Source organism: Mirounga leonina, unplaced genomic scaffold (genome assembly GCF_011800145.1).
Source record: "Mirounga leonina isolate KUSES-001 unplaced genomic scaffold, KU_Mleo_1.0 Mir_165, whole genome shotgun sequence".
NCBI classification, from domain to species: domain Eukaryota; kingdom Metazoa; phylum Chordata; class Mammalia; order Carnivora; family Phocidae; genus Mirounga; species Mirounga leonina.
The window spans coordinates 45,324,560-45,337,364 of record NW_023270415.1 but is presented as its reverse complement, the minus strand read 5'-3'; the positions used below and the strand labels follow the sequence as shown (position 1 = coordinate 45,337,364).

The following is a 12,805-nucleotide window of genomic DNA, read 5'->3' as shown; positions in this document are numbered from 1 at the left end:
ATACTATACCATACACAAAAATTAACTCAAAATGAATCAAAGACCTAAAAGTAAGAACGAAAAATATAAAGCTCTAAGAAAACAAAGAAAAAGCTTCATGACACTATATCTGGCAATAATTTCTTATATAGGATACCAAAAACCCAGGCATCAAAAGAAAAAATTGTTAAGTTGAACTTCAAAATTTAAAACTTTTCTTCATCAAAAGGCACAAAAGACTCAAAGACAACTCACAATGGGAGAAAATATTTGCAAATCATGTATCTGATAAGGGACTGATAATCAGAATATATAATTCCTACAACTCAACAAAAAAAAAAATGCAATTTTAAAAAAGGGCAGAGGACTTGAATAGACATTTCTCCAAAAATATACACATGGCCAATAAGCACATGAAAAGTTGCTTAAAATCAATCATTATGAAAATACAAATCAAAACCACAGTGGGATAGCATGTCACATCCATTAGAATGCCTATAATAAAAAAAAAACAAAAATCAGAAAACAACAAGTATGGTGAAGACATGGAGCAACTGGAAAACTTGTACATTGCTGTGGTGTAGCCACTGTGGAAGGCAGTATGGCAATTCCTCAAAAATTTAAACATCGAATTACTATACAATCTAGCAATTCCACTGGTGGGTATATACCCAAAACAAATGAAAGCAGGGACTCAAAATAGATATTTGTACATCCATGTTTGCAGCAGTATTACTCACAGTAGCCAAAAGGTAGAAACAACGCAAATGTGCATCAATGAACAAATGAACAAAATATGGCATATACAATGGAATATTATTCAGCCTTAAAAAGGAAGGAAATTGTGATACATGCTACAATATGAATGAACCTTGAAGACACTGTGCTAATAAGTTAAATAAGCCAGTCACAAAATGATAACTATTGTAGGTTTCCACTTGTGAGGTGTAAGAGTAGTCAAATTCATAAAAACAAAGTAGAATGCTGATTGCCAGGGGCTGGTAAGACAGAATAGTGAGTGAGTGGATCAAAGGGTACAGAGGTTCAGTTTGGGAAACTAAAGAAGTTCTGGGGATGGGTGGTGGTAATGGTTGCACAACAACGTAAATGTTATCAATGCCCCACAGAACCATAATAAAAAATGGCAAAAATGGTAATTTGGGTACATATATTTTACCAAAATAAAAAAAAAAACTAATATCAATCTTACACAAACTCATTTATAAAAAAACAAAATACTTAATAATTTAATGAAGCAACATATCTATGATAATCCAAACCAGATAAGGACATTACGAGAGCACAGACCAGAATCACTTATGAACATACCTGCTACAAAACTAAACAAAAATTTAGCAAATCAAAGCCAACATATAAAAAGGTTAATACGAAGTATGGGTTTATGCCAGGAATTCAAACTCCATCTAAAAAGTCAATGTAATTCACCACATTAACAGAATAAAAGAAAAATCAGATAAATTCATTAAATGTAATATTTGATAAAATTCAAACCCATTCATGATTTTTAAAAACTTGTAAAAGGAGGAACAAAAGAGCATTTCCTTACCCATAAGGAGTACTTACAGCTAGCAACATGCTTAATAGTAAAATATTGAGCACTTTAACACTGAAGGTGGGAACAAAAAAAAGTATTTTCAAGATGTCTACTCCACACTGCAATAAAGAAATAAAAGGTACAAGCACTGGAAGATGTAAAACTGTCACTATTTGCAAATGGCATGATTGCGTACACAGGCAATCTAAAAGAAAACACCAAATCATACAAGTTAGAAAGGACACTGAATGGAAGGCCAATGTACTAAAACAACTGTATTTCTGTGCACTGGTAATGTACTTAGAAAATGAAATTTTTAAGAAATAATGCTCCTTATAACAAAAAAAAAGATCATATTTAATGAAATATGTGCAAGGCCTCTCTTGAAAACTTCAAATCATTGCTGAGAAAAATTGAAGATTTAAAAATACAGAAAGCAATGTTCTGTACTCAATACTATATTAAAACAGTATGTGTTAATGTTAATGCCTCCCAAATTAATCTATTGATTTCATGTAACCTCAACAAAAATGTCAGTGGGTTCCCCCCTTAGGGGAAAATTCTAAAATTTACAAATTGAAACTAAAATGTATGTGAAAATGCAAAGGATCCACAATAGTTATAACAAGGAAAAAAATAACAAAGTTACACAAATTACACTGTGAGACATCAAAACACTGTAAAAGACAGTATGGTAATGACACAAGAATAGACAAATAGACTACTGAGCAAATACAGAGTTCAGAAATAAATCCACACATATATGACAACCTGATTTGCAGTAAGGCTTACTGCAATTCAGTAGAAAAAGAATGGTTCAACAAATGGTGTGGATCAAATGAGTCTCAAAGGAAAAAAAAGGTGCATCTTGACCTCTACTTCACACTTCCAGAAAAATTTTAGATAAATCAAAAAAAAAAAAACCCAGTAAAACTTCTAAAAGAAAACAAGAGAAGGGACAGCAATACGCAAAAAAATGAAACTGGACCATTTTCTTACCATACACAAAAATAAATTCAAAAGACCTAAATGTGAGACAGGAAACCATCAAAATCCTAGAGGAAAACACAGGCAGCAACATCTTTGATCTTGGCCATAGCAACTTCTTATTAGACACGTATCCAGAGGCAAGGGAAACTACTGGGACTTCATCAAAATAAAAGCTTCTGCATAACAAAGGAAACCATTAACAAAACTAAAAAGCAACCTAAGGAATAGGAGAAGATATTTGCAAATGGCATATCTGATAAAGGGTTAGTATCCAAAATATGTAAAGAACTTACAAAAGCCAACATCCAAAAACCAAACTATCTGATTAAAATGGGCAGAAGACACGCATAGACAGTTCTCCAAAAAGACCTACAGATGGCCAATAGACATATGAAAAGATGCTCAGCATCACTCATCATCAGGGAAATGCAAATCAAAACTACAATGAGATATCACCTCACACCTGTCAGAATGGCTAAACTCAACAACACAAGAAACAACAGGTGTTACTGAGGACATGGGAAAAGGGGAACCTTCTTGCACTGTTGCTGGGAATGCAAACTGGTGCAGCCACTCTGGAAAACAGTATGGAGGTTTTAATAATCCACTGAGTGCCCTATGATCTAGCAATTGCACTACTGGGTATTTACCCAAAGGATACAAAAATACTAATTTGAAGGGATACACACACCCCGATGTTTACAGCAGCATTATCAACAATACACAAATTACAGAAAGAGCCCAAATGTCCATCGACTGATGAATGGATAAAGGAGATAGATAAATATAGGTATTTCTATCTATACATATATAATGGAATATTATTCAGCCATAAAAAATGAAATCTTGCTATTTGCAACATGGATGGAGCTAGAGTGTATAACGCTAAGTGAAGTAAGTCGGAGAAAGACAAATACCATATGATTTCACCACTATGTGGAATTTAAGAAACAAAACAAATGAGTAAAGGGGGGCAAAAAGAGAGGAAGGCGGACGCCTGAGTGGCTCAGTCGTTAAGCGTCTGCCTTTGGCTCAGGTTGTGATCCCAGGGTCCTGAGATCAAGCCCCGTGTTGGGCTCCCTGCTCAGTGGGGAGCCTGCTTCTCCCTCTCCCACTCCCCCTGCTTGTGTTCCCTCTCTCGCAGTGTCTCCCTCTGTCAAATAAATAAATAAAATTTAAAAAAAAAGAGGAAAGCAAACCAATTAACAGAATAAACTAATGGTTACCAGAGGAGGGGGTGGGAGGATGGGTTAAACAGGTGATGGATATTAAGGAATGCACTTGTCATGATGAGCACGGGGTGATTAAAATAAAAACAAAACAAAAAAAGAGTATCTTCATGTACCTGGAATAAGCAAAAATTTCTTAAAGGAAAAGACTGACAACTTGAACCTCAGTGAAATTATGAACTTCTATTCATCAAAAGATAATTTTAAGAGAGTAAAAAGCCAAGCCACAGACTGGGAGAAGATATTGCAAAATATATCTAGCAAAGGACTCATTTCCAAAATATGTAAAGAACCCCTCCACATCAATTAAAAAAAAATACCCAATTTTTTTTTAAAAGGCAAAAGAATTAGAGACTTTACAAAAGAGGATATTCAAATAACCAATAATCAGCACGTGAAAATGTGTTCAACATCATTACCCATTAAGGAAATGCAAATTTAAATAGAGACCACTACACACCCACCAGAAAGGCTAAAATTAAAATAACAAACATGTCAAGTAATACCAAAAACTTGAAGTAACTGGACCTCTCATCCACCGTTGGTGAGAATGTAAAGTGATACAACCACTTTGGAAAACTATTTGGCAGTATCCATCAAAGCTAAACATATACATACCTAAGTATACACCTAAGAGAAATTAATACCTATGTCCACCAATATACATGTACAAGAATGTTCACAAGAACTTTCTTCATAACAGCCAAAAGTAGAAACCACCCAAATGTACATCAATGGGAAAATAAATTGTGAATCTTTAGCCAACGGAATACTGCAAGGCAATACAAATGACAGCTCCTGCAACAACATGGGTTAATCTTAGCCATAAAGTTAAACAGCCAGACACAAGTGATTCCAATTTATTAAGGTTCAAGAACAAGCAAAACTTCTTTATGTTGAGAAAAGTCAGAATAAGAGTCACCTGTTTTAGGGGGTGGGAATACTGATTTGCAAAGGGGAGCCATTTAAGCTGCAGGAAATATTCTATTTCATCTCCACAGTGGTTACACACGTGTATACATACATAAAAACTGAGCTGCACACTTAGGACGTGTGGTCATTTTTAAAAAATTAAAATATTAAGATAATTAACCTTGGAGAGAAGAGGGGAAGGAACGAAGAGTATTATTTCTTAGTGATACTCTAGATTATTCAATAATAAAGGGAGCAGTGGAATGTAAAAATTATTAACTTTCACCATTAGATTAAGACTTCCCTTATCTCCTAAAAAGCAGGTGGTCTGGCTCTTCAGAGTTTCCACAGATAGTTTTTGTATCTTCAGGCCTAACAGAGTTGCCTGGCATATGTTAGTAATAAATGTACTCGGTGGATTAATAAATATATGAACTTTAAAATTAGTTATTTACATCAGACCATTCTCAAGTTAAAAGAAAAAAAACCTAAAAAGTGAATAAGTAGTAAGTTTTCAATTTTACTGGCATTCTCAATCTGTGTCTGCTCAATTCTCTCAGGATGTCATGTCCTCTTTCCTACTAAGAGAACTTTCTTGCTGTCTTTCAGACCCTTCCATTCCCCAAAAAGGAGAATGGGAATGTATTTTCCAGCTTCATACAGAAATCTTAGCAACGTATATTAGCATATCCGGTAATGCTTCCGAATTGAGTAAGCAGACTGAACAATTCTGACAAGAACAATGAAGCTGTCTTCCTATCTGTTGAGGCACCTTTTGGAAATCCAATTCTAATAAACCATCACTAGTAACAAACCACGAAAAAAACTGTAAAGGAAGGTCTGTAGTTTCAGCGTAGTCCAAAATACTTAAACAGACCATTTAAGTTTTTAAAGCATAAAGCCGAAGTGCAGGAAACAAAGGATTACTAAACTAGCTGAAAATGTTTCCAGTTAGTGACAGCTACGCAGCTTACCTGTTCCAGCACATCCAACTTTAACTCGAGCTTGCTGAGAACCACATCTCCACCCCATAGCGAAAGCTGTAGATCTGAAGGCTTTAAATTCTTGATGTAGCGATTCACATAGCTCATTAAAATTGGAGTCACATATGACTCCAGCATCTTTTAAGGTGCAGAGGAGTCAAAGTCAGAAGCTGAAGGGGGTAAAGACAAATATGAGAAGTAACTGAGTCGGTAAAGCAGCGAAGGAAAAGCATTTCTCAGGAGGGACGAAGATGAAGAGGCCGAAAAGCAACAGTCCCCACCAAAGCAGCCGCTCGCCTCCTCCCAGAAGCCGAAAACACAAGTGGATTCTCTGCTCCAGCTGCAACTTCCTCCCTAGTAAAACTCCCCTCAACTCGCCTGGCGGAGGGTGGGAGGCATAAGCTGGTGAACTAAAGAGAGCAGATCCCCAGGAAAGGGAGAAAGAAGGGAGCGGGATCCCCTTCGGCCGCCGCAACCCTCCACCAGTCCAGCCTCCCCACGAGGCCCTCGACTCCCGGAACCCAGCCGGATCTACCACGGTAAAAGCTGGGCCAGAACCAGGCCAGCTCCCGCCTCTGGCGGTATTGCACCCTCCGCTGACACTTACGGCAAAGAGTACCGTGGCTTCCTCGCCACCTCCCGGTACCCGGCACCCGCCCCCGGCGGCAACGCAACTCGGGTACGGCGCCACTTCCGGGTGTTACCCCATTCGGTGCTCAAAACAAACTGTCCCTCCACCGCCACCCCTCGACTCCGCAGCGCGGCGGGAGTTGCCAGGCTGGAGCAGCCACTCAGCGCGTCTTCTAGGAGACCTTCAGTTCCGGGCTAGCCTGCGTCCCCGCTCCGACCCCGCCGATGTTTTAAGACAAAGCTCTGGGAAATGCGCGGGGGAGGTGGGCGGACCGGTAAAGCGGAGACACTCGGCGATCCGGAAGTGGCGCCCCGGCGAAAAGCGGCTTGTAGGTGGTGGAGGTCGCGTCCGGCGGGGGAAGCGCCGAGGGCCCTCGGGTCGAAGGAGGAGGAAGAAAGTGGATACTGGTGTTTAAAACCCTGAAACACAAAGCGGCTATTGTTTTTCTTGGGAAATGGAAGGCCTGGGGAGGGGAACTTGGGTTCAGTGGGCAGGGCAACAGCCTTAAGGCCGCAGGTAGGAGCTGGGAGGTTGGAGGCGGGGGCAGATTTAACTTTAGATCCGAGGTTCATTTGCTGGAGGAAAGGTACGAGTAGTGGAGAAATTAAAGGAATTAGGATGTGTAATTTAGGGGAACGCATTTTGATCAAACGTGCAGACAAGCTCTCGTGTTCTTTGGCAAAGGAGTGTTAAGTATCCCTAAACGTGCTGATGCGGGGCGGTGAAGGAATGGCCAAAGAGAAGATTGTGAAGAACCATTAGATTGCAGTCTGATGTGGGCCTTCAGAAAAGCGGTGGGAATATCACAAGGAAGGCTCCTAGAGATAAAGTGAAAAGAAATAGCTGACAAGGAATGAATTCAAGAGTTTTAAGAGGCAGTGTTGGTTTTATTAGGCTGAAATGAATGTATAAAATATTACCTTTCCTTGCAATATTTTGCAGGCTAACAAAATCGAGAAACTCCAACACCTAACTCGGAAAAATAACACACTGGGCTTAAAGGAGTAGCGTAGGACTTGCTCGCTGATTGTTTTTACCAGTAACGTCTGCAGAAAACAACTACCACTGCATTTTGAAAATAGACTTTTCGTTACAAAGGGATTAAGATGCCCACCCAACCAAAAAAAAAAAAAAAAATTAAAAATTTTAAAAGGGGGGCGCCTGGCTGGCTCAGTCCATAGAACATGGCACTCTTGATCTCAGGGTTGTGAGTTTGAGCTGCACACTGAGTGTGGGGATTACTTAAAAAATAACCACCCATAGGGCGCCTGGGTGGCTCAGTTGGTTAAGCGACTGCCTTCGGCTCAGGTCATGATCCTGGAGTCCCAGGATCGAGTCCCGCATCGGGCTCCCTGCTCGGCGGGGGGTCTGCTTCTCCCTCTGCCCCTGCCCCCTCTCATGTGCTCTCTCTCATTCTCTCTCTCTGAAATAAATAAATAAAATCTTTAAAAAAAAAAAAATAACCACCCATATTGTTGCATTTAATTGAAAATAGTAATAAGTATTCTAAACTTTTAAAGCTCTTTACTGGAATTCAAGTTATGATTTCTTGAAAGAGTGTTAGAAAATGCAATAGAAAAGAGGCATATGTGAGGATGCCAGGGTATTTAGATTTATTATGTTAATGAAAATAAGTTTCAAAAGAAAAAAGCAGCTAATTGGCTGATTCAGAGCAACTCCTCTCACAAAAAGCCTTGATGAATAACCCAAGTAATCTAGTTCTTATTAAAACCCACTGAATTAGCCAAGTAAATTAAGAAATTTCTTAGTTATCTATTTCACTTGGAAAGCAAACAGGTTGAAGCCATGACTCAGAAATCTTAACATAAAAAAATGATTCCACTAATTGTATGAAAGCTCTACAGTTCTAGAACTACAAGTCTTGTTATTCTTCTAGAGAAAAGGGGCCTAGTCTCACATTGTCACCAACGCCTGTTGTTTCTTGTTGATTTTAGCCATTCTTACAGGTCTCAATTTAGTATAAAAGAGCAGTATACTAATATAAATTTAGATTTGTTTTACTATGCCATATAAACAAAATAAGCATGGTATATTTTTTGTTCTGTGCCATTTTTCTCTTGGGGCCAACAAAAATAATTGCCAAATTCCTGCCTTGAGAAAATTATTTGGTCATTGATTTTTTTTTTTTTTAGTTTGGTTTTAAGAATCAAAAGTAGTGGTTTTCAACCTGTGTTCTATTGCACCCTGTTCTGTAAGCAGTCAAAATAATTGTTTTTCTCCGAATTTTTATTTAAATTCCAGTTAGTTAACACAGTGTAATCTTAGTTTCAGGTGTAGAATTTAATAATTCATCACTTACATACAACACCCAGTGCTAATCACAACAGGTGCACTCCTTAATACCCATCACCTATTTAACCCATCCCCACCCACCTCCCCTCCAGTAACTCTGTTCTCTATATTTAAGAGTCTGTTTCTTGATTTGCTTCTTTCGTTCCATGTTCATTTGTTTTGTTTTTTAAATTCCACGTGTGAGTGAAATCGTGGCATTTGTCTTTGACTGACTTATTTCCTTTAGCATTATACTCTTTAGCTCTGTCCACACCATTGCAAATGGCAAGATAGCATTCCTTTTTTAATGGCTTGGTAATATTCCATTTTATATACATATATCACATCTTTTTTATTCATCAGTCCATGGACACTAGGGCTCCTTCCATAATTGGCTATTGTAGATAATGCTGCTATAAACATCAGTGTGGATGTATCCCTTTGAATAAGTATTTTTGTATCTTTTGGGTAAATACCTAGTAGTGTGATTACTGCATGTATTTGATACATTTAAGAGAACTGCACATTTTAAAAGGATACCGGCATTGTCCTCAAGGGATCTATAACTTGGGTACAAAAAAGACAATGAATGGTGCTAGCTATGAATTAAGAATTTTAGTCTGGACTAACTGACAAGCTTTGTAAGATTCTTTCATGATAATTGCTGAGAATCTCTAAGACCTGGATCGTAGAGTAGTTCTATTTTTAACTTTTTGAGGAATCTCCATGATGTTTTCCAGAGTGGCTGCACCAGTTTGCATTCCCACCAACAGTGCACAAGGGGTCCCCTGTCTCCACATACTCACCAACACCTGTTGTTTCTTGTGTTCTTGATTTTAGCCATTCTGACAGCTGTGATATCATTGTAGTTTGATTTGTATTTCCCTAATGATGAGTGATGTTGAGCATGCTTTCATGGGTCTGTTGGCCATCTGTATGTCTTCTTTGGAAAAATGTCTGTGCATGTCTTCTGCCCATTTTTTAAATTGGATTATTTGTTTTTTGGGTGTTGAGTTTTATAAGTTCTATTTTTTGGATACTAACCGTTTATCAGATATGTCATTTGCAAATATCTTCTCCTATTCCATAGGTTACCTTTTAGTTTTGTTGATGGTTTCCTTCGCTGTGCAGAAACTTTTTATTTTGATGAAGTCCCTATAGTTTATTTTTGCTTTTGTTTCCCTTGCCTCAGGAGATATATCTAGTAAGAAGTTGCTTTGGCCGATGTCAAAAGACGTTACTGCCTGTGTTCTCCTCCAGGATTTTGATGGTTTCCTGTCTCACATTTAGGTCTTTAATCCGTTTTGAATTTATTTTTGTGTATGGTGTAAGAAAGTGGTCCAGTTTCATTCTTTTGCATGTTACTGTCCAGTTTTCCCAACACTTCAATACTGAAGAGACTGTCTTTTTTCCATTGGATATTCTTTCCTACTTTGTTGAAGATTAATTGATCATATAGTTCTGGGTTCATTTCTGGGTTTTCTGTTCTCTTCCATTGATCTATGTGTCTATTTTTGTGCCAGTACCATACTGTCTTGATAACTATAGCTGAATTCTGAAGTCCAGAATTGTGATGCCTCCAGCTTTGCTTTGCTTTTTAAAGATTGCTTTGGCTATTCGGGGTCTTTTGTGGTTCCATACAAATTTTAGGGTGGGTTGTTCTAGCTCTGTGAAAAATGCTCATGGTATTTTGATAGGGATTGCATTAAATGTGTAGATTGCCTTGGGTAGTATAGACATTTTAACAACATTTGTTCCTCCAATCCACTAGTGTGGGATGTCTTTCCATTTCTTTGTGTCATTTTCAGTTTCTTTCCTAAGTGTTCTGTGGTTTTCAGAGTACAGATCATTTACCTCTTTGTTTAGGTTTATTCCTAGGTATCTTATGGTTTTTGGTGCAATTGTAAGTGGGATGGATTCCTTGATTTCTCTTTCTGCTGGTTCATTATTGGTACACAGAAATGCAACAGATTTCTGTACGTTGATTTTGTATACTACGACTTTACTGAATTCATGTATCAGTGCTAGCAATTTTTTGGTGGAGTCTTTTGGGTTTTCTATATATAGTGTAATGTCATCTACAAATAGTGAAAGTTTGACTTCTTTCTTGCTAATTTGGATGCCTTTTATTTCTTACTGTTGTCTGATTACTGAAGCTAGGACTTCCAGTACTATGTTAAATAACAGTGGTGAGAGTGAACATCCCTGTCTTGTTCCTGACTGTGGAGGAAAAGCTCTGTTTTTCCCCGTTGAGGATGATATTTGCTGTGGGGTTTTCATATATGGCCTTTATTATGTTGAGGTTTGTTCCCTCTCTTCCATACTTTGTTGAGGATTTTATCATGAATGGATATTGCACTTTGTCAAATGCATTTTCTGCATCTATTGAAAGGATCATATGGTTCTTATCCTTTCTTTTATTAATGTGGTGTATCATATGGATTGATTTGTGAATATTGAATCACCCTCGCAGCCCAGGAATAAATCCTACTTGATTGTGGTGAATGATTCTTTTAATGTACTATTAGATTTGATTTCCTAGTGTTTTTTGTTTTTGTTTTTGTTTTTTAAAGATTTTATTTATTTATTTGAGAGAGAGAGAATGAGAGAGAGCACATGAGAGGGGGGAGGGTCAGAGGGAGAAGCAGACTCCCCACCGAGCAGGGAGCCCGATGCGGGACTCAATCCAGGGACTCCAGGATCATGACCTGAGCCGAAGGCAGTCGCCTAACCAACTGAGCCACCCAGGCGCCCGATTTCCTAGTGTTTTGCTGAGAATTTTTGCATCCATGTTCATCAGGGAGATTGGCCTGTAGCTCTCTTTTTTAGTGGAGTCTTTGGTTTTAGAATCATGGTAATGCCAGCCTCATAGAATGAATTTGGAAGCTTTCCTTCCTTTTCTATTTTTTGGAATAGTTTGAGAAGAATAAGTATTAACTCTTCTTTAAATGTTTGGTAGAATTCCCTTGTGAAGCTATCTGGCCCTGGACTTTTGTTTTATGGGAGATTTTTTATTACTGATTCAATTTCTTTGCTGGTTATCAGTCTGTTCAAGTTTTCTATTTCTTCCCATTTCAGTTTTGGTAGTTTATATGTTTCCTAGGCATTTATTCATTTCTTCCAGGTTGTCCAATTTGTTGGCATATAATTTTTCATAATATTCTCATAATTGTTTCTATTTATGTGATGTTATTTCTCCCCTCTCATTTGTGTTTTTCTTTATTTGGGTCCTTTCTCTCTCTTTTTTTTTAATGGATCAGTTATTTAATTACGTTCTTTGTAAGAAATTTAGAACACCAATTTGTGAGGGTAAACTCCATTTGTGAGAGAAAACACAGAACAGAGGTAGCCCTGAAGCTGAGGAACAGCTTTTATTTTTGGCAGAATTTGCGAGTCCACGGCTTTCTGATCAACCTTGCGCTGCTCTGTAATCTTGTATTTCTCTTTCTCGATGTCGAAGATCTCACCCTCCTGGTGTCTGGGCTTACACAGCTTCTTCTTGAAGTAAGCATCAGTGAGATGTTTGGGGATTTTCACACTGCTGATATCAATTTTGGTAGAAGTAGCAATGACGAATTTCTGGTGTGTTCTACGCAGAGTTACTCGATTGAGCGACAGAGGTCCAGTCACAAGTAGCAAGCCACTGCTCAGTTGCTTCGGGAAAACTACCCTCTTGCCTCTGTGGCACCTAGTGAGGATGATCAAAATGGTCCCGTGAGTGATACTAGCTCGCAGCTTTCTCATGTGCTGACTGAAAGGTTTTTTGCCATGGCTCAACTGCTTTCGAGGCACATCTTCAGTAGGATAATACCTAGGCATTTTGCGAAGTTTAACCACTCGGGTACCACCGTTCTTGTCACCACCAACTGGTTTTGTGACCGTAGCAAGAACTTTCTCCTTTTTCTTTTCAACCCTGGATTTAGCTGCCGAATACTTCCTCTTGTACATGGCCTTTCTGGAATACATAGCCGATCAGGAATATGTGCCAATTCCTCTGACAAGGACAGGGTTTCGGCTGCAGTGGGCTTCCCCTTCTTTGGCGTTTTAGCCTTGGGGTTACCCTTCTTAGCCTTGCCACCGGCATCAGCCTTCTTAGCTTCAGGTTTCTTCTCTTTAGTATCCGGCTTCTCAGCTTTTTCGCCCACCATCTTGCAAGATGGGAAAGAGTCTCTTTTCTTTTTAATAAGTCTACCTAGGGGCTTATCGATTATATTAATTTTTTCAAAGCACCAGC

The 12,805-nt window shown here is 38.5% G+C and overlaps 1 protein-coding gene and 1 pseudogene across 6 annotated transcripts in view; both read right to left on the bottom strand.

The window, feature by feature from the left end:
* Positions 1-6,339, bottom strand: part of VPS13B (vacuolar protein sorting 13 homolog B) — a 767,339-nt gene extending 761,000 nt beyond the window's left edge. For 2 of the 6 annotated variants that reach the window (XM_035011619.1, XM_035011615.1), the window contains exon 1: positions 5,640-6,010. In XM_035011619.1, coding sequence (XP_034867510.1) covers positions 5,640-5,786 — 147 coding nt within the window. In that variant the 5' untranslated portion in view covers positions 5,787-6,010. Of the gene's footprint in view, positions 1-5,639; positions 6,015-6,255 lie in introns of those variants that run through there. The other 4 variants (XM_035011614.1, XM_035011613.1, XM_035011617.1 and 1 more) reach the window with 4 other exon arrangements.
* Positions 6,340-11,812: 5,473 nt separating this feature from the next.
* LOC118014757 lies at positions 11,813-12,724 on the bottom strand (annotated as a pseudogene).
* Positions 12,725-12,805: the final 81 nt, after the last annotated feature.